Here is a 27,266-nt window from a genome sequence, read left to right as displayed (position 1 = left end):
TTGTCCAGTCTATCATCAATAGGCACTTGGGTTGGTTCCAGGTCTTTGCTATTGTAAATAGTGCCACAATGAACAAAGGTGTGCTTGTGTCTTTATAGTAGAATGATTTATAATCCTTTGGGTATATACCCAGTAACAGGATTGCTGGGTCCAATGGAATTTCTATTTCTAGATCCTTAAGGAAGTGCCACACTGTCTTCCACAATGGTTGAACTAGTTTACACTCCCACCAACAGTGTAAAAGTGTTCCTATTTCTCTAAATCCTCTCCAGCATCTGTTGTCTCCAGATTTTTTAATGATTGCCATTCTAACTGGCATAAGATGGTATCTCAATGTGGTTTTGATTTGCATTTCTCTAATAATCAGAGATGATGAGCATTTTTTCCTATGTTGGCCTCATATATGTCTTCTTTTGAAAAGTGTCTGTTCATATCCTTCTCCCACTTTTCGATGGGTTTGTTTTTTTCTTGTAAATCTGTTTTAGTTCTTAATTGATTCTGGATATTAGCCCTTGGTCAGATGGGTACATCACAAAAATGTTTTCCCATTCTGTTGGTTGCTGGTTCACTCTACTGATTGTTTCTTTTGCTCTACAGAAGCTCTGGAGATTAATTATTTAACATTTGTCTATTTTGGCTGTTGTTGCCAGTGCTTTTGGTGTTTTAGTCATGAAGTCCTTGCCTATGCCTATGTCCTGAATGGTTTTACCGAGGTTTTCTTCCAGGGTTTTGATGGTGTTAGTTCTTATGTTTAAGTCTTTAATTCATCTGGAGTTAATTTTAGTGTAAGGTGTCAGGAAGGGCTCCAGTTTCTGCTTTCTGCACACTGCTAGCCAGTTTTCCCAACACCATTTATTAAACAGGGAATCCTTTCCCCATTGTTTGTTTTTGTCAGGTTTGTCAAAGATTAGATGGTTGTAGATGTGTGGCATTGCCTCCAAGGCCTCTGTTCTATTCTATTGGTCTATATCTCTGTTTTGGTACCAGTACCGTGCTGTTTTGATTATTGTAGCCTTGTAGTATAGTTTCAAACCAGGTAGAATGATGCCTCTGGCTTTGTTATTTTTGCTTAGGATTGTCTTGGCTGTGTGGGCTCACTTTTGGTTCCATATGAAGTTTAAGGTGTTTTTTTCCAGTTCTGTGAAGAAGGCCATTGGTAGCTTGATGGGGATAGCATTGAATCTATAAATTACTTTGGGCAGTATGGTTATTTTCACGATATTGATTCTTCCTAACCATGAGCATGGAATGTTTCTCCATCTGTTTTTGTCCTCTCTTATTTCCTTGAGCAGTGGTTTGTAGTTCTCCTTGAAGAGGTCTTTTACATCCTTTGTTAGTTGTATTCCTAGGTGTTTTATTCTCTTCGTAGCAATTGTGAATGGGAGTTCATTCATGATTTGGCTCTCTGTTAGTCTGTTATTGGTATATAGAAATGCTTGTGATTTCTGTATATTGATTTTGTATCCTTAGACTTTGCTGAAGTTGCTTATCAGTTTAAGGAGATTTTGGGCTGAGATGATAGGGTCTTCTAAATATACAATCATGTCTTCTGCAAATAGAGATAATTTGACTTCCTCCTTTCCTATTTGAATACCCTTTATCTCTTTTTCTTGCCTATTTGCTCTGGCTAGAACTTCTAATACTATATTGAACAGAAGTGGTGAGAGAGGGCATTCTTGTCTAGTGTCAGATTTCAAAGGGAATGCTTCCAGTTTTTGCCCATTGAGTGTGATATTGGCTGTAGGTTTGTCATAAATAGCTTTTATTATTTTGAGATATGTTCCTTCAATACCTAGTTTATTGATAGTTTTTAACATAAAGGGCTGTTGAATTTTATTGAAGGCCTTCTCGCATCTATTGAGATAATCATGTGGTTTTTGTCTTTGGTTCTGTTTATATGGTGAATTATGTTCATAGACTTGCATATGTTGAACCAGCGTTGCATTCCCGGGATGAATCCTACTTGATCATGGTGGATGAGCTTTTTGATATGCTGTTGCAATCGGTTTGCCAGTATTTTATTGAAGATTTTTGCATCTATGTTCATCATGGTTATTGGCCTGAAGTTTTCTTTTTGTGTTGAGTCTGTGCTGGGTTTTGGTATCAGGATGATGTTGGTCTCATAAAATGATTTGGGAAGGATTCCCTCTTTTGGATTGTTTGGTACCATTCCTTCTGAAACTATTCCAGATTCTCTTTGTATGTCTGGTAGAATTCTGCTATGAATTCATCTGGACCTGGGCTTTTTTTGGTTGGTTGGCTATTAATTGCTGCCTCAACTTGAGTCCTTGTTATTGGTCTGTTCAACGTTTCAACTTCCTTGTTTAAGCCTGGGAGGATGCAAGTGTCCAGGAATTTATCCATTTCTTCCACGTTTACTGGTTTATGTGCATAGAGTTGTTTATAGTAATCTCTGATGATGGTTTGTATTTCTGTGGAATTGGTGGTGATATCCCCTTTTTCATTTTTTATTGCACCTATTTGATTCTTCTCTCTTTTCTTTTTTATTAATCTGGATAGTGGTCTATTTTGATCTTTTCAAAAAACCAGCTCCTGGATTTATTGATTTTTTTGAAGGGCTTTTTGTGTCTCTGTCTCCTCCGGTTCTGCTCTGATCTCAGTTATTTCTTGTCTTCTGCTAGCTTTTGAGTTTTTTTTTTTTCTTTTTTTTTGATCTTGCTCCTCTACTCTTTCAATTTTGACAATAGGATGTCAATTTTAGATCTTTCCTTGCTTCTTTGGTGGGCATTTATTGCTGTAAACTTCCCTCTATTCACTGCTTTAAATGTGTCCCAGAGATTCTGGTATGTTGTGTCTTCATTCTCGTTGGTTTCAAAGAACATTTTAATTTCTGCCTTCATTTCATTGTTTATACAGTCGACATTCAGCAGCAGGTTGTTCAGTTTCCATGAAGTTGTGCAGTTCTGAGTTAGTTTCTTAATTCGGAGTTCTAATTTGATTGCTCTGTGATCTGAAAGACTGTTATGATTTCCATTCTTTTGCACTTGCTGAGGAGTGATTTACTTGCAATTATGTGGTCAATTTTAGAGTAGGTGTAATGCAGTTCTGAGAAGAATGTATATTCTGGGGATTTGGGGTGGAGATTTCTGTAGATGTCTATTAGGTCCACTTGGTCCAGTTCTGAGTTGAAGTCCTGGATATCCTTGTTAGTGTTCTGTCTCGTTGATCTGTCTAATATTGACAGTGGAGTGTTAAAGTCTCCTGTTGTTATTGTGTGGGAGTCTAAGTCTCTTTGTAGGTCTTTAAGAATTTGCTTTATGTACCTGAGTGCTCCTGTATTGGGTGCATATATATTTAGGATCATTAGCTCTTCTTGATGCATTGATCCTTTTACCATTATGTAATGCCTTTCTTTGTTTCTTTTGATCTTTGTTGGTTTAAAGTTCATTTTATCAGAGACTAGGATTGCAACCCGCTTTTTTTTTGCTCTGCATTTGCTTGATAAATCTTCCTCCATTCCTTTATTTTTAGCCTATATGTATCCTTGCATGTGAGATAGGTTTCCTGAATACAGCACACAGATGGGTCTTTACTTTTTATCCAATTTGCCAGTCTGTGTCTTTTGATCAGGGCATTTAGTCCATTTACATTTAAGGTTAATATTGTTGTGTGTGAATTTGATTCTGCCATTTTGATGCTACCTGGATGTTTTGCCCATTAGTTGACACACTTTCTTCATTATGTAGACGGTATTTACCAATTTGGTATGTTTTTGGAGTGGCTGGTACTGGTTGTTCCTTTCCTTATTTAGTACTTCTTTCAGGAGTTCTTGTAAGGCAAGCCTGGTGATAACAAAATCTCTCAGCAGTTGCTTGTCCATAAAGAATTTTATTTCTCCTTCAGTTATGAAGCTTAGTTTGGCTGGATATGAAAGTCTAGGTTGAAAGTTCTTTTCTTTAAGGATGTTGAATACTGGCCCCCACTCTCTTCTGGCTTGTAGGGTTTCTGCTGAGATCCGCTGGGAGTCTGATGGGCTTCCCTTTGTGGGTAACCTGATCTTTCTCTCTGACTGCCCTTAGCATTTTTTCCTTCATTTCAACCCTGGTGAATCTGATGATTATGTGCCTCGGGTTGCTCTTCTTGAGGAATATCTTTATGGTGTTCTCTGTATTTCCTAGACTTATATAGTGACCTGCCTTGCTAGGCTAGGGAAGTTCTCCTGGATAATATCCTAGAGAGTGTTTTCCAGCTTGGATTCATTCTCTATGTTACATTCAGGTACACCTATCAAATGTAGATTAGATCTTTTCACATAATCCCATATTTCTTGGAGGCTTTGTTCATTTCTTCTCACTCTTTTTTCTCTAATCATGCCTTCTCATTTTATTTCATTGAAATGATCTTCAGTCTCTGATATTCTTTCTTCTGTTTGGTCAATTCAGTTCTTGAAACTTGTGTATGCTGTGGAAAGTTTTTGTGCTATGTTTTTCAGCTCCCTCAAGTTATTTATATTCTTCTCTAAGTTGTTTATTCTAGTTAGCATCTCATCTAACTTTTTTTTTCTAGGTTCTTAGTTTCTTTGCATTCGGTTAGCACATGTTCTTTTAGAGCTGAGAAATTTAATACCCACCTTCTGAAGCCTGTTTCTGCCAATTCATCAGATTCATTCTCCATCCATCTTTGATCCCTTGCTGGTGATGAGTTGTGATCCCTTGGATGAGGAGATACATTCTGGTTTTTGGTGTTTTCATCCTTTTTATGCTGGTTTCTTCCCATCTTAGTGGCTTTATCTACCTGTGGTCTTTGTAGTTGGTGACTTTCTGATGGGTCTCTCAGTGGACATCCTTTTTGTTGATGTTGAAGCAATTTCTTTCTGTTTCTTAGTTTTCCTTCTAACAGGCCCCTCTGCTGCAGGACTGCTAGAGGTCCACTCCAGACCCTGCTTGCCTGGGGATCACCCAAAGGGGCTGCAGAACAGTACGGGTTGCTGCTGGTTTCTTCTTCTGTTATCTCCATCCCAGAAGGCTACCTGCCTGATGTCGGTCTGAGCTCTCCTTTATGAAATGTCTCTTTGGGTATACAGAGGTCAGGGAGCTGCTTGAGGAGACAGTCTGTCCCTTATAGGAGCTCAAGTGCTGTGCTGGGAGCTCCATTGTTCCTTGCAGAGCTTCTGGGTAGGTACGTTTATGTCTGCTGCAGTGGAACTCACAATCGCCTCTTTTCCCAGATGCTCTGACCTAGGAAGGTCAGCTGTATTTATAAGTTCTTGACATGCTGCTGCCTTTTTTCAGAGATGCCCTACCCTGCATGGAGTAGTCTAGTTACAGTCTGACAGCAGAGGTGTTGCTGAGCTGCTGCAGGCTCTTCCCAGCTGTTGTCTGACCTGCCTTGGTATTAGCGGACTGCCTTGGTAGTGGCAGATGCCCTTTCCCCCACTGAGCTGGATTGTCCAGGGTCCAGCTGCATTTGTTGCAAAACTGTAAATCCAGAGCATTTCAGATTGCTTGTTTTGTGGGGTGGTACCCACTAAGCCAGATTGCCCAGCTCCCTGTCTCATCTCCCTCCCTTTCAGTTGAATGGACAGCTCTGTCTCCCAGGCATTCCAGGTGCCAGTTGAAATGGCCACCTAGGTTTGTGTGAGTTTCTGTGTGTCAACCCACAGCACCAGCTGTGCCGAAAACTCATGGCATTTTTCAGCCCAGTCTGGGCTGAGACCAGAATCTCCTGGTCTGTGGGCAGTGAAAACTTGTTTGGAAATGCAGTGAGCACTCACCCTCTGCACTGTTATTCCTGGGAACTGCACTCCTATTCACCATCTTGGATCCTCCCTCTTACTTTTCCTTTTTTGGATGTGTCCTTGTCTGGTTTTGGTACAAGGGCAATACTGGCTGCATAGAATAACATTGGAAGTATTTGTTGCTCCTCTACTTTGCAGAATAGTTTAAGTAGAAATGCTATTAGTTCTTCTTCAAATGTTTGGTAAAATTCAATAGTGAAACCATCAGGTCCTGGGCTTTTCTTTGCTAAAAAACTTTTTAGTATGACTTCAATCTTATTACTTGTTACTGATCTATTCAAGTTTTGGATTTCTTCATGGTTCAATCTTGGTAAGTTGTATATGTCTAACATTTATCCATTTCCTCTAGGTTTTGCAATTTATTGGCATATAGCTGCTCATAGTAGTCTCTAAGGATCTAATTTCTGTGGTATCAGTTAGAATGTTTCTTTTTTAATCTCTGATTTTATTTGTTTGAGTCATCATTGTCTTAGTTTGGCTAAATGTTTGTCAATTATCTTTTCAAAAAACCAACTTCATTTCATCAATCTTGTTTTGTTTTCATTTTTTTCTGCTCTAATCTTTATTATCTCTTCTCCTAATTTTGGGTTTGGTTTGCCCTTGTTTATCTAGTTTTTTAAGATGCATCATTATGTTGTTTGTTTGATATTTTTCTACCTTTTTGCTGTAGGAGTTTATTGCTATAAACTTCCCCCTTAGTTCTGCTTTTGTTCGCTTCCATCCATTTTGGCATGTTGTGTTTCTATTTTTATTTGATTCATGATATTTCTTCTTTCTTATTCATTGATCCACCAGTCATTCAGGAGTATATTGTTTAATTTACATGTGTTTGTATAGTTTCCAACATTCCTTTCATTGATTTCCAGTTTCATCCCTTTGTGAACAGAGAATATACTTGACATGACTTCAATTTTTTGAATTTAAGACTTTTTAGTGTCCTAACAGATTACCTATCCTTGAGAATAATCTATGTGCTGAGGAGAAGAATGTGTATTGTGTAGTCATTGGAAATCTCCAGCTATTTTTGCACTGGGGTCTCTCTCTCTGGCTCTAATAATCTTTGGCTCTGTATATCTGCATGCTCCATTGTTGGGTGCATATGTATTTACAATTGTTACATTCTCTTGATGAATTAACCCTTTATAATTATATAATGCAAAATGTAATGCCCAGTATAATGTTAAATTTCTTGTTCTGCTCACTTATCTTTTCCTTTTATTTGCATTGTTTTTCTGTATTTTCTTGAAGTTCATTGAGCTTCCTTTAAAAACAGTGATTTTGAATGCCTTGTCAGTGAGCTCAAACATCTCTACTTCTTTAGGGTCAGTTAGCAGCATTTTGTTTTGTCCTTTTGGTGATGTCATGTTATACTGATTGTTCTTGAATCTTGTGGTTGTGTATTGATATAAGCACATTTGTAGAAGTAGGTACTTATTCCAGTCTTTGCAGATTGGCTTTGTCTGGAAAAGCTCTTCAACAGCCAATTCAGAGATTTTGGGCAGGCCATTGAGCTTGGTTCTGAATCCTAGGGTTACTACAGCCATAGGGTGTGCCCAAAGCCTGGGGCTGCTGAGCCTGCCTGCTGCTTAGGCCTGTCCAGATCCTATAGACACTAAAATCAAGCCAGCGGTAATATAATTCAGAGATCAAGTCTACCTCACAGGCTTAAAGTCTGGGGCTGCAGGGTCCCACCCAGCCCTGGGACTCAGTTTGTGGGTACCACTCTGGAGTCTGGAGTTGTGGGTGCCTGTCAGCATGCCTGATGCTGGATTTTACTGTGATGGGCCCAGTATTGGGGTCCAAGGCAAAGTTCTGTTCCTGCTTTTATCTTTTTCCCCAAAGCGGATGGTGTCTCTCTCAATGTTGTGATGGTTGGGGAAGGGGTGCTGCAGGTAATGTACAACTGTCTGTTTTACCATTTTTAATGCATCTTTTATTAGTATAGTGCTCCTACCAGTCACTCTGATCTCTCAGCTTGTTTTCTTAACTCTTGTAAAGGTATTAATATTTTAGTGCATGGATAGTTGTTCAAGTTGATGTTTCAGTTGGAAGGGATATGATCACTGGATAGTACTATTCCACCATCTTGCTCCATCCCTCTTTTTCACAAATATTTTTAAAAAGATGTGGTGCAATAAATGACTGATATAAATACAAAAAGTTTAGAGGAAGTTTTTAGATTTCAGAATATAAACAGTCTGTGGGAAAAAACTAGTCACTGAAAGATGTATTGTAATATTATAGAGTAAGGGAATTTCATTGCATGTTATATGAGGTTGCAGTTTAAAAGGGCCTTTAGAATTCCTAGAATACACATTTTAAGGTCATACATATGCTAGTTGTGACTCTAGTACTAGGAAATATAAAAGTTTTTGCTGTTTCCTGAATGTGGGCTTTGAAGTTGAAATCTCAGCTCTCTCATTTATTGATGTGTGACTCTGAGCAAGTAATGGAAACTTTTTGAGGCTCAGTTTTCCCTTTTCTAACAATTTGAATATGACGGTAGCAACTGTATTACATAGTTGTTGAGAAGATTAAAAAGTGAATGTAAAAGCATACAGATGTCCTAAGTTTTCTGTTTGTACTTGCTGTTCTACCCAGGCAAGAAAGTGTGTTGAAACGGGAGAAAGAAATCATTGTGCCTAGTCCTGCAATACGGAAATATGGTGTAATTCTGGCTGGGCTCTGCTCTAATCGGGTGTTTGATTTTCGACTAGTTGCTTGACCTGTTTGGGCATCAGTTTCTCATCTGTCAAAGAAGTTTTAGTATAGGATCCCTAAGGTGCTTTTTTTTTTTTTTTTTTTTTAAACTCCAACATATTTGCCATTATGATAGGAGCCAAAAAGAGAGGGCTAATTAAGGGAAACTGAAATCACGTAACTGGGCTTCAGTCTCAGTTCAGTCAGTTAAGCTCTACAGGGCCAGTGTGATTTGTTCCATTGCTGCTTTTTTCAGTCATCATTTCCTTCTACAATCCCATGGGCCTTTATCCACACCAAGTAACTTTCCCGGAAAGCAAAGTAGACACAGCCTACTGCAGAATCATCACATTTCCTGGTATCTGTGTCACTTTTGGTTCTTAAAGGACAGCAGAGGCTGGTAACCAGATTTATCACACACTAGGCATTCTAACACTCTGAGGAAGAGGAGAGAGTTCTTTTATACACTCCCCAATATTCATCTCTCAGTAGTTTCAGAGCTCTCAGTCTTTAGGGATTTTTAGATGCTTCAATAGTAATAAGCATCTCCAAGAAGGCAGAAATGGTTTTTGTTTCAGATTTTAAGTGGCCCAGGAGATTTTCAACATGCAGACCCTGCTGCTAGCCCTAACTGCCACTGTCTCCATACTTTAATCTTTCCTGATGTGTGCTGTCACGTTGACAACCCCAGATCTGCAGAGAGTTGCCTAGCCCCTTACTTGCTGAGCTTTGGTTAGTTCAAGAGCCCTTGACTTCTGCTTTATTACACATAGGTGTAAATGATGCAATTCAGCTCTAGACACTTCCTGTGCCTTTCAAAGCTCAAAGCTTAAATGGAACTGAAAGGCTGTTTAGATGATTCTGAAAATCATTCAGTAACTGGGATAATAAATGTTTTTGTAAACTGGAGCCTCTCTATTGGTCTTAGTCCAGAGGCCACATCCACCCATTCAGAAGTTGTCTTTAGTTGACACTTGATATAAAATACAGCACCAAGGCAATATCATACATTTCCAGAGCATAGTGTTCTCTTATATATTTTTTTTCTGAACAGAGAATACAAGATAAATGGGAATTTACAATGAGTTAGCTAAAATACTGCTTTCAGTGAAAAGTAAAATGCATTGACAATCACATATTTTTAGGCAAACAATATTCTTTCCAAGAAACAAATTATCAAGTTGCTTAACATAATCATCTAGTCACCAATTATTAGGAGAGGTATATGGAAGATGGAAAGTATATCTCTGGGGGAATGATGTCAGGGGAAAAACAATCGCTAAAGGAGATTTGGAGCCGTCATCTGCAGTATGGACAGAAAATGGGAAAATGGATTTAAGTTATTTTTTAAAAATACACAATAATTAATTAATGGGCATATCTAGAAATCTTTCCCAGAAAAATGTAAATTATAAACACTGAATATATTAGTAACAAACAAAGTGTAGTCATGGTGAATTTTTTTTTTAAAGGAAGTCATGTGATAATGTACAAAAGGGAAAAAGATGTGAATTATAAAATGTTAAAAGGAGTTTCAACAGATGAGGTTGTTCAGAGCCTGGAAAAGGCAGATTATAAGGAAGTACAAGACCCTACAATGTCTCCTTTGCTTCGGCAGCTGCACCCCTCGTCAGCCAGCCAACAAGCTTGCATTATTGAGAGCCTACTTTGTGATCTGCACTGTGCTCTGGGTTTTTACATTTGCTGGAAGAGCTTACGGCCCAGAAACCCCCAAATGAAGACTCTCAATTTCCTCCAAATTGTGCCTTTCTATCAAATTGTGTTTGTCTCTTCCTTTCCTAGGAATTCTAGATGAGTCTTGTAATGCATGTGTGCACACTTGCATACAAAATGTGAGCTATTTCAATCCTCGGGCTGGAAGTCAAATGTTCTGCTACTTCAATACTAAATACTCCCCTGTCACTTCGTTGTGAGGCCAAGAAAAAAGGTTTAATAGCCATTTTTTTCATGCCTTGTGCTTCTGGGGCTGAGATAAAATGAGGGTAAATCAGATTCTCTGCTGAGTAAATCCTCTTATCCAAACAGGCTCTCTTCCTTTGACTCTGAGTGTATGAGTTTATTCAGAAGGCCCGAGGCAGTAGTTAGCCAGGGTTTCCAGGTGGTCAGAACATATCCCGCAGATTTCTATCAAGCATAGGCTGCCACTTTGGGCTAAACGGGGACACAGTAAATCCCCCATGCTCTAACCTTTCCTAAAGATCTGGGACAGCAGTGGCCTTGGCCTTTTGCGGTTTATCCCATGTGGCTGTGTCTCAATACGATGCTGATCTTTTCTGACAGCAAAGCACAAAAGGAGAAATAGGAAATGACAGGTTGAACATACAGCAGAGTCTTTCCCCTCAAGCATTTCTTGTGCACCCCTGCAGTTCTGAATGGGGTCATTCATGCCCATCTGCAGACACGCAGCAGTGTAGGGTACTAGGTGCTTCCATGGTTAATGTACTTCCATGTTAAGCACATTAGCCATGGAAGCACCTAGTACCCTACACTGAGGATGCAGAGAAAACCAAGGGCAAGTCTACACTGAGTTACACTTTTGAGATTTAATATTAGTTAGTGTCTCACAAACCATCCAAGAGGAGTCATGGCTTCATTATACTCCAAAGGGAGCAGGAAATGCTTTTAAGAAGGAATAAACAGCTGTGTAGTTCTGTGAAACACTTAATCCGGCACAGAGGTGCAAAATGAAACTCCAGAGAGAGAGTCATGATGTGGGACGCTGGAAGGCTCCACATGTTAGCTTCAGATCAGAATGTTCCCTATTCAGTTTTCATGTAATCTGAGAACTGGCAGGTACTTAGAGATCATTTAGCCTAACCCTTTCTTTTAGGTACAGATGAGGAAACTGAACCCACAGAGAGAACATGAGATCACACAATTACTGGGGGCAGAGCTGTGAAATGAGACCCCTGCCTCTAGTCTTATCAAACCTGGGAAAAGATGACTGCATTGTGAGGAGAGTGAGGATGCATACTCAGAAGCAGGTCTGTGTGCTGAGGTGGGCACCTGGGAGCTGCAACAGGTCATACCTTACCAGAACAGGACAGGAGAAGTGAATGCAGCTCCTTGTTCCCAGGAAACTGTTCCCACAAAACTGTTCCCAAGTAACTTCCCTGAGCATTGTCAAAAAAGTTCTTCTGTTTTCTGCCTTGCTGCTGCTCATGTATTTTTAGGTCTTGAGGGAGAATCGAGCACCATTAGCTGGGTAGGAAGGCCACACTGCTCTTTGCCATTGATCTGTCAGCTGCAGTCAGCCCAGGTTCCTAGCAATGCCTCTCATTTGCGAGGAAAATAAGTGGAAGCAAATGGGTGGCTGTCTAATCATGTACAGAACTAGATGGAACCTTCAGCAAATCATCTAAGCTACTCAAGTCTCAACAGACTCAAAATGAAAGAAATTGTACCACACACTTTTTTCTATGTTCTTTGGCTCTTCTGAGGATAAATTAGGCCATGCCTAGACAATATAAGTATATTAAAAGATGTTATTCTTGTGACTATCATTTATGGAATAATTTTGGTGGTTTGTTAGTATTATCAGTCATATTCATTACACAGAGAAGCAAAGGAATGAAAAAGCTGAATCAGGGTTTCATAATTGAGAGCTAGCATAGAACTGTAGGTTCCTGATGCTCTGTCCACTGACCATAACACCTTGACTTCCCTGGGAGCCCTTGTACTAAATGTCAATTTGTGTCATTTGGGGAAAATGAATTAATGGAAGAGATAAGATCAAAAGTTGTAGCCTGGAGTAGAGCTTCTGCTGAAAATCTTAAAATGAAAGAAGACCTATCACTTTTACCCTGAGAGAAGAGAAAATTCTTTGTAAAGTTTTGTCTATTTTTGTTTTTTGGTTATGTGTGTTTTTATTAGAATTGCCACTTTCAAGTCTTATTAAAGTTTGGTCATTTCATAATGATTGCCAAAAGAAGTGGAATATACAATTTGTTTTAAATTGTATATGTTTTGGTTCAAAATAATAGACATTCATGTAGAATTTGGACAGGTATAACATATCTTCTTAGGATCTGTTACATATTCAGACCCACAGACCACATTTGGTGCTGGTCCACTTGGAGGAAACCACGGTTTGGCGGGAGGGTAGCCTTATGTATTTATCTCCAGCACATGTCCTTGCAGTGGTCCCACGGAGCAATACAGCTCAGGTGCATGGAGGTTACATACATATCAGAGGATGCAGGAGTTATCCTGGCTGAAACGCCACATGCCCTAGAAGAGTCAATATATGATATAACAACTCCATAGGCATAGTTTCCAGCGTCCCACAATAGATATGACAAGTTACCAGAATCACTGTTACTGAAAGTCATAGCAGAAGCACTCTCTATGTTACAACAGTTATCTGAGAACTGATGGAATTCAATAAGGGCTCAGTTTTACCTAGTGACATAATTGATACATACTATCTTTTTCTAGGGAAACAGGCAGAAAATTATGAGGTCAGATTCTCTTATTGAAGGGAAAAAACTTTCTCACAATACTGCATACAATTTTTTGGCCTTAAAAAATCCAATATTAACTTACAAACATGTTCTATCACTGCTTAAGGTGTTTCAAAAACATGACTGGTACATAATGGATTAAATCAATCTCCTGGTATTGCGTATTTAGCTAGTTCCAAATTACTGACATGAACATCCCTATATACAAATCTTTGTATTTTTATAAATCCAGAAAATTTAATTAACGACTGGGTCTGGAGTTTCTTAAGCTCTTAATACATCTTTGCTAAACTGCTCTTCAGAAAGAACAAGTTAGTTTATGCTTTGACTTGAATCACATGAAAGCCTCTATGGTTCATCATAGATAAGTTCCTTGAAAACATTGGCCAATTTTCTATGAGAAAAATGCTGTATCCTTTAAAAAATTATTTTTCTTTGGTCACTGATGAGTTTAGAAATATTTATCTGCACACAGTCTATTGATTGTTAGTTGTATATTCTTGTCCTTTGTCATTTTGATTTTGGAAAACTCATCTTTTTAAGTATTAAGGGTATTTATATTTGAGTCTCCTATGCAGCAAGCTGTTTTGCAGTCTTTAGATAGAAATTTTCTTGGGTTAGCCAAATCTACAAGTTTGTTTTTGTATGCTTGCATCAACACTCCTAAGTGAGATGATTGTTACTATTTGGGGTGCTTTTGTGGGTATTTACGTGGACTCACTTTCTAAGTATTTGACATCTGTATTTTTCTTGTTCTGTAATATGTATGGAAAACTTTTTCATTTATGTTTTAGGCCATGAAACATTGTAAATAGTTTGAGATTTTTTATTCCTCCAATGTTTGAGGAAAGTTATTCCACAGTTACGTGTCCTGAGTACTATTTTTTGAGATAAATTTTGGTATGTCAAAAAATTGTATTCTGTTGGTATTCATATATTAACTTTGCTACATCTTTTAGAAAAGTTTTGGATATAAGGCATCATTAGTAAATATCTTCATAGAGTTACCAATTTTATTGGCACAGAATTGTACATACAACTTAAGTCTTAAAAACTTGATATTTTTATTTATTTCTGCTTACATGTTTTCTTAACTGTATTTTTATGTGTGCCTTCCTATTATAGACTAGCTAGGTGGATGTACATTTAATTTATTCTATTTTCTTATTTTAATGTCACAATTTTTAATAAATTTCCCTTGCTTTTCTTACATTTAAAAAAAATATAAAACAATCTCTATAATTGCAAAAAGTAACTAAAAGAGAACCTAGGCAATGATAAATGAAATTTCCTGGGACTGGGAAGAAGAGAGGAAATATGTTGGCAAGTCAATGGATCACTCAGGGACGCCTGTCTGAATACACAGGAACATGATATGCTTATGAGACAGGAAGAAACCAGGATCCAATTCCAGACTGAGCCCATCGCCTCCAGGTAGAGCCACCATGAAACCATATCAGACAGAACTCAATGTGGCCTCTTACTTTTACATGGGATGGAGTGTGTCACGTTGTGAGGTACAGGGGAAGGTGTCTTGTATGCTTTCTCTTATTCTGCAGGCTGGTAAGAGGGATACCGAGATTAGCCTTCCTCTGGGGAATTGGCATACCTTCCTTCACTCTAGAACTGGAGAAAAGAGGTCTTAATGAGGGTTCTCAGTGGGATTTCATTTCTTTCAGAAGTATCCCAAATAGGGCAAAGAGCAGTTCCAGCCAGGTTTTTGGTTTCCCTATTCCTGACCACTTAGCAAATGCCAGGCACTGTGCTAAATCATTTCTAATCCCCCCACAACAATGCATGAGGTAAGCATTCAGTTGTCCTTATTTTGTAAGAGAGGGAACAGTGAGGTGACTTGTCCAAAGCCAGGAATGTGCATCCAGGTATGCTGGGCAGCAAAGTTTGTGTTTCTTAGCCTCTCTGATACATCACGTTGTGACTCATCAATGCTATTAGTCCTTACAGCACAGTCTTATCATTTAAGGAAGAGCTTTGTAGAGCCTGGGATCAAGGAGCCAAATAAATTTATTATGCCCATATTATTTATCTTCAAAACTCTATTCCATTTCTTATCCGAAAGCAAGCCAAACACTGGCACAGAAAAATAATATTTGAACTGAGTATCTGAGCAATGGCTGTATTCCTCAGCATGCCAGTCAGGGTTTTTATTCCTGCCAAATAGAGGGCAGGTAGGGGAGGAGGGAGAGTTGGGGTGACTCAGCTATTAGAAGAGAAGGAGGGAAGTGGGAACTAAGATCATATCCCGACTGATCTGATCTTACAGCATATTTAAGCAGAAACATTTTAAAACTCCCCCAAATAGCATTTTCAAAATAAAAATGTCTAAGTGTTAAATCACTTGACCAGACAACAAGGATCTGCACACTTTATGCTGTTAAACCATCTCCCTGGAGGATTGTCTGGCCAATCTTTTGCCTCATGAGAGAGAAAATGAAATAAATGAAGGTAAAGTTGCAACTTAATTTAATGCAACATAATGTGAACAGAGCCAGAGCCATCAAGAATGAATCACAGCAAACTTCAAGTTAAGCAATTTCTCTCATCTCTGGCCTCTCTGGAAGTTCAATGAGAACAGCAGGAGATACCGGCCTGAGAGATTCTATTCTACTCAAATCTCAGTTATATCAGTGCCAGCACTTAACATTTAGAATCCCTTTTGAATACACACAACTCATAGCATGTTTTTTCAAGAGGAAAACAGCTGTTCTTAACATATTAGCCAGTCATACCTGTTGATTTATAACATTCTCACATGCTTTTTAAAAATATATCTTTTTAAAATTCAGACACCGAAAAGCAAAAGCCATCTATACAAGACAAGACCTATTTTAATGAGTTTTTCTGCAGAGCTCCATTCACTCTGTTTTGGCTGAAACAGGACGCTACTGATAAAGCTGCTGGGTGAATACTTAGGAAGAGAAGAAAGAAAAAGTAGACAGGAAATATTCTTGGGTATCTGACAATAAAAAGGAAAGCATTTCTGTACTTACAATAGCAGTTGGGGTGGCAGCCAGCACACAATAGAGCACCAGAGGGGTGATGAAGCTTTCTTCCTCTGTCCCTGGGTAAGGCTTCATTAAGTCTCCATCCTGACAGAAGAATCCTTGGATATGCACCTGAAAAGTGTCAGTGCATTCGAAGTAGTAGGCAAGCAGCACTGTCCCAGCCATGATGACAAGCTGAAAATACAGCATGGCCACACAGAGACATTAGCAGGGCTTTGGAGCAGCCCTTGCCCCTCAGAGCAAACTCCCTCCATCACCCCAGCAGCGGCTCTCCTGATATTGGTATTGGCGAGTGTGTGCGTGCCTGGCGCAGCGTGCTCTGGGAGTGTGTGCTTGCTTGTCTGCCTTGTAACATCTGTTCTATAAACCTTCCAGCAAATAATGAGCAGCTCCCATCTGAAAGGCAGATCCCAGCCAGGCTTGTAGAGAGCCTCAGCCCTTGCTGCCACCCTTTCAGAGTCTCGGAGTATGTATGCATGGGAACCAAGACACTATAGCCATTTAGGACAGAGGTGAGAAGTCAAAGGGCAGTGGCAAAAGAGTTGGTAAGACACAGATGTTCACAAGAAATTTCATACAATATTACAGGTAGACTTAACTCATGAAATATAAAAGGTAGGTAAATCATGAGTAAATGAAGGAATGGACAAATGAAGACATTAACAGGAAAGCTAAATCCTAAATGGATCAAGGGAAATTTCGACATCCTAAGTTATTGGCAGGTATTCTATATCAGTCATAACTTTTATCTTTTTCCAAAATGGTTTCTGTCAGTAAGTCAAGGACTTAGCTGATGATTGTATCTTATTGTAGAAATACAGCCTTCATAAGATTTAGACATAAAAAAAGAGACAGTTATCCTTTTGTTTTGACTCATATGTCGTAGATACTCACTGAAGTCTAGTTATAGTTTTTAGCAGGTACGTGGAATTAAGGGGAGATGGAAATTAACAATTTTTTCCATTCATATTTGGAAATCAGTAATGCCAAGATAAAATGGTGATAAAGGTAGATAGGAAATACATCTCTGAGGTCATGAAATTACAGAAACTTAAGCTGGGGGATATATCGGAGTTCTTCCTGTCTGACACCTTTATTTCATAGATGAGGAAAATGGAACTGATCACTGCCTGATTATCCAAAAATTAAAGTAAACATGTGCTTAGATTGAGCATTAGCAAAACAGGGGAACTAAAATGAAGAAAATATATTTTTAAATGTTGATTAGTTTAAAGGTATTAAAGTTATTATGTAAAAAGTCAGAACTTGGTAGGACATCTTTAGATATCTATGGCTTATTTTGAAGTATATATGAGGCAATGAGGGGAAACCATAATCTTTTCAGGGCTTAAGAAGACTCAAGTTCTTATTTCAGCCCTGGAATGATTAGTCCAAGGCCACACAGCTAGTTAGTGTTAGAGCCACAACTAGAAACTCACATTTCCTGATCTGTAGGAAAAAAAAACCAAAAAACTGAGCTGTTTCAGGATCTAAAACTGCATCTTACACAAAAAGGTGGAGAGAGATGGGGGAGGCGAAGTAGCTGAACTCCAGCACAGAAAGGCAACATTTGGCATTCTCATCCATGTTTCTATCCATTGCTTTAGACACAACATTGAAGCACAGCCTTTACCCTCTGCCCTGCTCTAAATCCTTCTCTGGAACCAGCACAGCCTCTACTTCTGTCATAGTAATCCTGCAACTCTTCCTTACAATCACAGACAGGATCATTTTCTTTAAGGGTCATTTGAAGTAAGAAGCTTCCCTATCCTTCCAATTTCTCCTCTTTTGATGCCTTTCCTCTTTGGTTCAGAAGCCTGTGGTATCTCTCAGTTAGAGTGTGTCTCAAGTACAAACTTCTGGGTTTGTTGTTGTTGTTTTGCTTTTGTTTTTTTAGACAGAGTCTTGCTCTGTTGCCCAGGCTGGAGAGTGCAATGGCAAGATCTCAGCTCACTGCCACCCCTGCCTCTTGCCTGGGTTCAAGTGACTCTCCTGCCTCGCCTCCTGAGTAGCTGGGATTACCGGTGTGCACCTCCACACTCAGATAAAGATGAGATGCAGTTTCACCATGTTGGCCAGGCTAGTCTCGAACTCTTGACCTCAAGTGATCCACCTGCCTCAGACTCTCAAAGTGCTGAGATTACAGGTGTGAGCCACTGTGCCCAGCTTCCAGTACAAACTTCTAACTATCTGATCTAAAGGTGTTTAGCTTTTGGCTACATCCATTGCCCCCTTTCCTTTTATTCCAGTTAGGCCACAAACCATCTCTCCATTCACTAGCCGTTATACATGACTTGTTTCTGGATTTTTATGGATTACATTTATCTAGTATGTAGCATTTTCTGCTCCTAGGAATGTGGATCTCCCATCATAGCTTTGGACTGTCCAATAATCTCTGAATACTTCCATGTGTTTTTCCATTGTCTATTGGTGCCACATGTAAATCACCAATGTTTATGCCAGCCTTCTCTGCTGCTTGAAGTAATTGGTTTACTTATTTTTCTTATACCAACAGAAAAGAGGCTTGGATAAGTATGTTTCCTATAAGATTGAGAGAGATACTCCAAACCTACCCCTGCTAATAGGTGCTCTTGATTGCAGCTAGTTTACTATGAAGTTTCTTTTACGCTTGACTGGTTAAGTGGGTTGACCTGATGTTTTGAAGATGAAATAGCACTAGTATTCCAACAGCCTCTTGACTTCCCTCCGTGCCACTGAACAGGGCTTATCTGGGATTTTTGTGTGTCTCATCCCTGTGGCTGGAAATGCTTTTCTCTCTCTTGGGCTTCATCTGCTCTTGGGAAATATCTTCTTGGGAATAGGCAGGACCTATGGGGCTTCTGGACAAAAATATAAAAACCAAACTGACATCTAACTTCCTCTTTTGTGGGAAGACTATTGTATTTTATGGGTATCTTTGTGCTACAACTTCCATTTTTTAAAAGGCAAAAATGAAGTAAATGACAGAGAAAACTTTACATATATATATATATATATATCTCAAGACAAATGCAAGGAATGGAAACTATTAAATAAGAACTATCTTAACATCAAATACACTGAAATCAATGAAGGTCTAACAACAAAGAAAGCACTATAAGCCTAAATTTGAAATCTATAGAACAAATCTTAAGTAGCTGCCTAGCTGATTTAATCCTGGAAGCAGCATTCAGAGAGAACTGAGTAAGTTAAAAGTTTATAAAAATTTGCAGGACATAAAGAACAGAGAACCTAGGAGGGCAAAAGGGTGCTAGTGGTAGGTGGGAGCTTCTGCAGCTTCTGTGACAGAACTGACCCCCACCCCCAACATGAATTGGCTTGCTTTGGCTCTTCCCTCAAGCAACCAGAACTGCTTCCCTGTCATTTTCAAGCAATCCTCAAACTCCCTGGGAAGTCCCCCAATAATGCCATTTAGAGATGCACAGAAGCGAAAATAGAACAACTCAGATTTTGATTTCTGGTTGATTTTCTATTGAACATTCTCCTGTGGCCACGTTTTAAAAGAAAACTGATGCACTTACTGCAGGAACAGAAACAACACGCATTGATTCTGTCTCCATGGGCAGAGAGATCCATCTCACTGCGCTGATGATGCCACACAATTAACCACCACATACTCCCTTCTTCCTCCTTGTCCTGAGACATGATTTATTACTGTCTAGCTTTGTGTCACTGGTGCCAGCTGGCACACTTGCCATCTCTGTTGCCTTCCTCAGCTCCATTTAGGAATGCATGGAGAGAGGCCATAATGTTGGTGTCACATGAGCAGATGGTGAGGCCGTGCTGGGTGCAAGTACTGGTGGAAGGGTTGAAGATGTCAGTGTGAAAGAAGCAATTATGGCAGTGGGAGTATAAGAGGGTGTAAGGAGCTCATGTACCAGGGACTTTCCTCAGCTGTTGCTTTCCAAGAATGACAATCTAATACGGTGGTAAAAAATGCATTAAGTGCTGATCGTTCCATAAGGATTCAGAAGGCAGAAGCCAGCAGTATCTGAAATTCAGCCTCCTGTGTTTGGAAGCACTGTGTTTCTACTGAGGCCCTTTGCTGGTTAGAGAAAAGTAAAAATGTCAAGAATCGTAATTGTGAAGGTCACAAAGCTGAGAGAAGAGGATGAGAACATTTTCCAACAGGTTGTTAAGTCTGGAGGAATTGTGGGCCAATAATTTATATGTCCTGATACAAGCTGGGAAACGGGGAATCAGATGATGATGATGATGTGACTGATGTGAGCCTGTGTGTCCAGGGCAGTAGGACAGAGGCAAGATGTTGGAATGAGAGTATACATGAAGCATCTTGTCTCAAGAGTAAAGGGCATATTTCAAACTGGGGAATCCTAGTGCTAGGTGACCAACCATGCAGCTTCTTGAGGACTGAGAGGCTTCCCGGGGCACAGGACTTTCAGTGATAAAACTGGGATGGTCCTGAGCAATCTGGGGTGACTAAACACAAACAATGAACCAAGCATAGACAAACCTGAGACGATGAATATTTTCTTCCCCAAAGAAGTTTCTCATGCTGGTTCAGCCATGAGCTATCAAAGCTAGTCAACTAGCAACTCTTCTTGTGAGCTGCTTCTGAACTCAGTCTCACTCTAAGTGCTGTGAAGCTGAGGAATTCTCAGACATGCTCTCCAATCCCAAGTAATTTGTAGATTACAAATTACTGGGGTGTGCCCACCAACACAGGGAACAGGCAGTCTTCTGTATGGGGGGTCTGCTGATCCGAAGTGGGAGTCATGCATGGCTGCATGTGCCTGATGAACTGGTTGGGAGCGGGGTTGATGGAAGGAGAACAAGGGAAGTGGGGATATTGCCTGAGACAGAAGAGAATACGTGGGGAGGGAGACGGCTGTGTGGTGTCTGCTTAGGGTATTGGTTTTGGCCCAGCCCCATCGATATAGATGTTCCGTTCCATAGAGTGAGGATAAAAGAAAACGCTGGGCAGAGGGAGGATAGCATCAGAGCTTAGGTGGTAAGAAGTGACATGGTTGACATCAAAGCAATGTCTTAGCCAGGACACCAGGGAATAGCACACTTTCAGGATTTGCATGTTTTTGGGTATTGAGAAAAAGCATCCCAGTCACAAATGTCAATGGTTGCACACAAGGGCTGGGGTGGAAACCCTCAAGTAGCATTGACAGAACTGGAAACCAGTGTAGTAGGCTAGAGAAGAAGCACATAAATTGATAGCAAGCCCTGTGTGAGGCCTCACTTGGGACTCTTAGAAATAAATGACCTCCTAAGAGGGGCTGGAGGTTCTCCATATACAACAGAGACAATGACATGGAGGAAGGGAAGAGAAGGCAGGAGAGAAGAAAGAGCTGGCAGAGATGATAATGTTATACTGTGCATGTCCCAGGAACTGTTTTAAGCACCTTACATAAATTAACTCTTCATCTTCCCAACCATCATAGGTGGTAAGTATATTATTATTTCCATTTACAAATAAGGAGACAGACACAGAGCAATTGCATGAGGTCACACAGCTCACAGAGGTAAACCTTGGATGATTACTGTAAATATATATCTCCACTCAAATTTGTGTGGCCTAGGGGAAAATCAGGTTACAAATATAAGTCAGCATAATATTAAGAACTAAACTGTGTTCCATACCTGGAGACTTTATTTAAATGTCTCCAAGTGTCAGTTTTCTCATCTGTATGAAAGTTAATGATAACCATCTCAGAAAGATGCAATGAGGTGTGTTTATGTATTCCCGTTTTGTTCCAAAAATCAACTTTCATCAGATAAGCTAGCATCAGCAGGAAGTTGGAATGGAAGCAGAAGGGAAATAAGTACAGTGATATAAAATAGAGGCATGAATTACATGCTTCAGGGTAAATGGTCTAACAGTCAATGCAATAAGGAAATTCTGGTCAATATCTATAAGATGAAAAACCAATGGTTAAAGGATAAGTAGAATACTTTTTATATAGTAACCAGACGGGAGTTCTCCTTTGGGTTCACGTAGAGTATGATGGTGCTATTCTTAATATGAGACCTCATATCAACTTAATTTAGGTTTAATATAAGCAAAACTCACAAAAACAAGACTCTGAAATAGAATGGAGGCAGTAAGCATTATGATTCTGCTGCAGCTAAACTTGAGGGAGACAGCATAATGAAAGGTTTAGAGTGCAGGACAGACTGCTGAGGTTGGAAACCAGCTGTGCTGCCTACTAGATGTGTGATCTAAATTCTTGTGTCTCCATGTCTTCATTTGAAAAATTGGGTTAATACTGTAGTACCTAATACTTCAGGTTATCATGAAGATTAAATTAGGATTGTATAACAAAAAGCATTTCCTGGAAGAGTAGAGAGACTGTGTATCTTTCAACACTCCTTCCTTGGTATTGCTTTTCTCAGCTTAGTTTTTAAAAACTATTGGGCAGCAGTGAATTAGAGACTATCTTCTAGCAAGTCTCTTTTAATTTTTTTTTAACTTTTAAGTTCAGGGGTTCATGGACAGGATGTGTAGGTAGGTAAATATGTATCATGGGGGTTTGTTGTAGAGATTATTTCATCACGAATGTATTAAGTCTAATATCTATTATTTATTTTTTCTGCTCCTCTGCCCTCCGGTAAGCCCCAGTGTGCATTGTTCCCCTCTATGTGTCCATGTGTTATCATTTAGCTCCCACTTTTAAGTGAGAACATGTAGTATTTGGTTTTCTGTTGCTGCGTTAGTTTGCTAAGGATAATGGCCTCCAGCTCTATCCGTGTTACGGCAAAGGATGTGATCTCACACTTTTTATGGACGCATAGTATTCCATGGTGTATATGTACCACAGTTTCTTTATCTAGTCTATTGTGGGAAATCAGAATAAATAAAAGCTTTTCTCTTCAAAGCTTTCCTCTTAGTTCATTATGAATCAAAGTTGCTTCAAAGGTTAATTTACTTTAAAGCTTTTGCTAATAATCTTAAAGTAGCTGTTAGTCGTAATAAAGAAATAAGTGCATTCCGTGTTCTTAGTTCTTACACTTTAACCAAGACATTTCCCCTGACATGCCTGGACAAGCCCAGGCAAGTCTTAGGTCAAAGCTTATTCCCCTTCCTTATTTGAAAATGTTATCACTTCTCTAAGCATTCCTCAAGTTACGCCCTCTTTTCCTTTGTTCTCCTCTGCCTTTACTTCTTTAGAAAATTTCTAAGTTTTTGGCCAGTTGGGTCAAGCATAGAATCTGAGGTCTGGTTCTGGCCCCTGGAAACTGGACACAGCAGTAGGGCGATTGCGTCAGGTTATGAAAGTCCCTGTCTCCTTGTTCGGGTGTGCTCTCCTGGCAAGACTGCCAGTGGGTTGCACCCTTCCTGCAGGAAGTAAACTAGCCTTGCTGAGTGATCCACTGTCTCAGGTGGATTTGTCCCGATATTGCAAACCTGTTTCCAACATCTGTCATTGTTGAGCATTTAGGTTGATTACATGAAAATCTGTATCTTTCAATGAAGGCAACTGAACTGTGGTTAATAAGGATATCCTCTTGTGAAAACTGAGGGTCATCAAATGTACCAGTGTGTATATGAGCATTCATCCCCTCTTAGGATTAAAGAGGTACCCTTTAGTCTTTCTTAGGCAAGGACCCTAAAGGCAAGGACATGTAGATGAAATGTGATCATCTAGTCATTCAACTAACATTGCATTTTTAGTAGAGACAGGGTTTCACCACATTGGCCAGGCTTGTCTCAAACTCATAAACCCCTGTATATATCTACTATATACAGACATTAAGAATACTTAGTTAAAAAAACAACAACAAATAACAAAATTGTTAAAATAGACATGGTCTTTGGACACATGGGGTTTTCTGTGGGGGAAGACAGATATTATAAAGAAATAAGAATAACACCCAAAGAAATAGTAATAACAACTCTCATTGATTGTCCATGTAATCAGCTATGTAACTTTGCATGTACTATCTTATGTGATACTTACACTACTCTGTGAGGTATAATGAGTTACTGCCTGGCCTTTAAAAAGAGGAAACTGGCTGGGCACGGTGGTTCATGCCTGTAATGCCATCACTTTGGAGGCCAAGGTGGGCAAATCACGAAGTCAGGAGTTCGAGACCAGCCTGGCCAATGTGGTGAAACCCTGTCTCTACTAAAAATAGAAAAATTAGCCATGTGTGGTGGCCATGCATGCCTGTAATCCCAGCTACTCAGGAGACTGAGACAGGAGAATGGCTTGAACCAGGAGGTGGAGGTTGCAGTGAGCCAAGATCGTATACCACTACACTCCAGCCTGGGCGACAGAGCAAGACTCTGTCTCAAAAAAAAAAAAAAAAAAAAAAAAAAGGAAACTTATGCAAGTGAACAGAGCTAGTGAATGTTAGAGTTTGGATCTGAACCTCTGGAGCCATTTAACTGTTCTTTTACATGTAAAACCTGCAATTAACATAATGACATGACATATATAGAAAGTTTAGTACAATGCCTGGCTCTTGATAAGTACTCAGCTCTTTTTCTTGCTTTTTCATTTCTATTGGCTCCTCCTTTTCAGTGCTTTTCTACATGACTTTGGAGTGATAGTTGAGGTTGACTGAGGTCTCCTCATCCATTTTTCTTTCTTAGCTATCTAAAAATGCTATTCCTTTAATTTCCCCTTTTCTTCAGCCTGGTCTGTAAATGGTGGTGCCCTCCCAGGATCTATCTTTAACCCCTGTGTCATCTCTCTCCGTGGCTTCCATTCTTATATTGATTCCATCGACTCGCCCATCACCAGCTGTAGCTCTGGGTTCCCTCCTGATCACCAACTTGGTGTGTTCCATAGGCATTCCAAATGCCACACGTTTAAACTGGAAACCAGTGTTTCTCTGCTCCCCAAGCTGCAGTTCCTCTTGCATTCCCTATCCTGGTAAATCCAACCACCATTCTTTCAGTTACAGAGCCTAGAAATCTCAGTGTCATCTTAGGCTTCTCCTTCCCCCAGCTTTCTCACTCCTATTCATGCCATACCTGGTCAGTTGCCAAAGTCTCACTGCAGTGTCTCCTTACATTTGTCTCATTTATGCAAACTGCCGCTGCCGCCTTCAGGCTTGCACATTCTCTCACCTACACTATTGAAATCTTGTCCGATTTGCTTTTGCTACCTTTGGGACATCAACCTCTCCATGCCATCATTTACCTGGGTGCTAAAGAGTTACCATCCTAAGGCATAGCTATGATTATATCTGTATACTCCCCACAAATCTTCAGTGATTACTTTTCTATGAACTGAATTTTTGCATTCTCCCCAAATTCATATTTCAAAGTCTAAATCCCCAGTGTGATGGTATTTGGAGGTGGGGTCCCATCTCATAAATAGGATTAGTGTTCTTACAAGAGGAGGCATGCGAGAGGTGATCTCTCTCTCTTGGCCTCAGTGAAGTTATAGCAAGAAGGCAGTGTGAAACAAATGAATCATGGAACCCCAAAATCACTAAACCAAAGGGAAAAGTCAAGCTGGGAACTGCTTAGGAAAATCTGCCTCTCATTCTATTTCTAAAAAAAAAAAAAAAAAAAGATTAAAAAGTGACATGCCTCCCTCACAAGGAATTGCCTTGTGGACAAAGGACAGACAGGACTCAAAGTTATCCCTCTGCTCACTGAGATAAATACATGTCTGCTTGCTTCCTTTGGAAAGGCTAATCAGAACCTCAGAAGAATGCAACCAATTGTTACTTATCTACCTATTACCTGGAAGCCCCATCCCTGCTTCAAGTTGTCCCACGTTTTCTGGGCCAAACCAATGTACATCTTACATATATATCTTGGCTTCCCAGTTTTCAGAACAGTGAGCTATATGGTTGTTTATGCTACCTAGTCTATTATAATTTGCTATAGCAGCCCAGAGTAAGATATAGCTATTAAATCTAGCAATTTTCTCTGCATCGAGCACCCTGGCCTTCGTCCTGCCCATATGTTTTGGTAATAGATAGAAGAAGCCTGACATTTGAATAGAGTCCAAACCAGCAAATCCCATCAGTTAGTGGAGAATATCTTAGTTAGTGGCCCCTTCGTTAGTGGAGAATCCATAGGTCTACCTCTCTGCCTGGGCTGCCTTTACCTTTTTAATTGGCCAGTCCTTAAAGAATAAATGCAAATACTACATCCTTGTCTTCATTTAGTACTTCCTTCCTCCAGTGTCTTGGTGGTGATTTATAGGTGGATGATATGGAGAAATGTAGAGCATATAATAATATTACTAAGTAGATTTATAACTACATCAAGGAAGGAATAAATATTGGGTATTAGTTAAACTAAGCTGGGCTACAAAATTTTCTCTTTGATCTTTTGCTGCTAGGGATTTTTAAATTCAATGACATGGATGAATACACAGAAGAAATGTTAAATGTATAGTGACACAAAACAGGATTAAAAATTTAAAATGATTCTGACATTTGGGGTAAATATAAAATCCTATAGCAAGGTTCTGATAGTTAATAGTGCAGGGATCAGTAGAGCAAAAGCATAGAACTAGAGCTTGAGAGGCTCAAGAGCTGTGTCCTTCCCCAGCGCTGCCTCAGAGAAGGGCAGAGCTGAATACACATGGTGTGTATGAGAAAGTGACGGTGGTGAGAGGATCAGCCAAGAGAATTCTGTGAATAGAAGGTCGTGGATGACTTGTGTATTTTACTTATGTATCCACATGTTCAAGGTAGGTAAAGGAGGGGGAGGGGATAGACACAATCTATCAGAGATCTCTATAATCTAAAATTTTAGTTCTGCTATATATTCTGTAAAACTAAATTGATTTCGGTGCTAACTTGAGGTCTCTCTGGTAAAGCAACAGAAGTCAGCAAAGTCCTGCTACACACCAACCATGTAACAAACCCCTAAGAGGGATGAGAGAAATATAAAGATGAAGTTCTTAGTTTTTCAAGGATATGAGCATGTGGCCATGTTAGCAGTGTTACAACACACTTGGTTAGTGGTTATACCTGGACAGATGGATAGATGAGTGGCTGAGAAAGATGGAAGGGTGGACAGACGCCACAAATGACATCAAGAAGCAAATATTAACTGTGAGAGACAGAAGTGTTGTGGCAGCAATGACAGTGGAGCTGATTGTCATGGTGTAATGGAAAGGTATGGCCTTTGGAGTTTTAAGACATGGATGCAGTATTAGATGGACCATTAACTGCTTGTGTAACTTTAGGCATTGTACAAAACTGAGTACTGGACTGACTTTGGGAAGACTCTAATTTTCTGCCAAAAATGTGGCTTTTAGCCTTTCCCTTGTTCTAACAAATCATTTTGAGTCTTATTACCTAGACAGGAAAGTAAACTTTTTAAAATTACTTCTTTTGGCCTGTTCATGCTGT

The 27,266-nt window shown here is 39.6% G+C and overlaps 2 protein-coding genes across 4 annotated transcripts in view; one reads left to right on the top strand and one right to left on the bottom strand.

Moving 5' to 3' along the window:
• Window positions 1-27,266, bottom strand: part of PLPPR1 (phospholipid phosphatase related 1) — a 464,080-nt gene that overhangs the window by 45,617 nt on the left and 391,197 nt on the right. For all 3 annotated transcript variants that reach the window (XM_074395106.1, XM_003940093.2, XM_074395107.1), the window contains one exon: window positions 15,951-16,139. In XM_074395106.1, the coding sequence (XP_074251207.1) occupies window positions 15,951-16,139 (189 nt within the window). The remainder of the gene's footprint in view (window positions 1-15,950; window positions 16,140-27,266) is intronic.
• Window positions 1-27,266, top strand: part of LOC104653227 (acyl-coenzyme A amino acid N-acyltransferase 1-like) — a 125,271-nt gene that overhangs the window by 85,298 nt on the left and 12,707 nt on the right.

This window comes from Saimiri boliviensis, chromosome 2 (genome assembly GCF_048565385.1).
Source record: "Saimiri boliviensis isolate mSaiBol1 chromosome 2, mSaiBol1.pri, whole genome shotgun sequence".
Lineage (NCBI taxonomy): Eukaryota > Metazoa > Chordata > Mammalia > Primates > Cebidae > Saimiri > Saimiri boliviensis.
The sequence above is the reverse complement of the archived record's forward strand: the minus strand, read 5'-3'. Positions and strand labels throughout refer to the sequence as shown.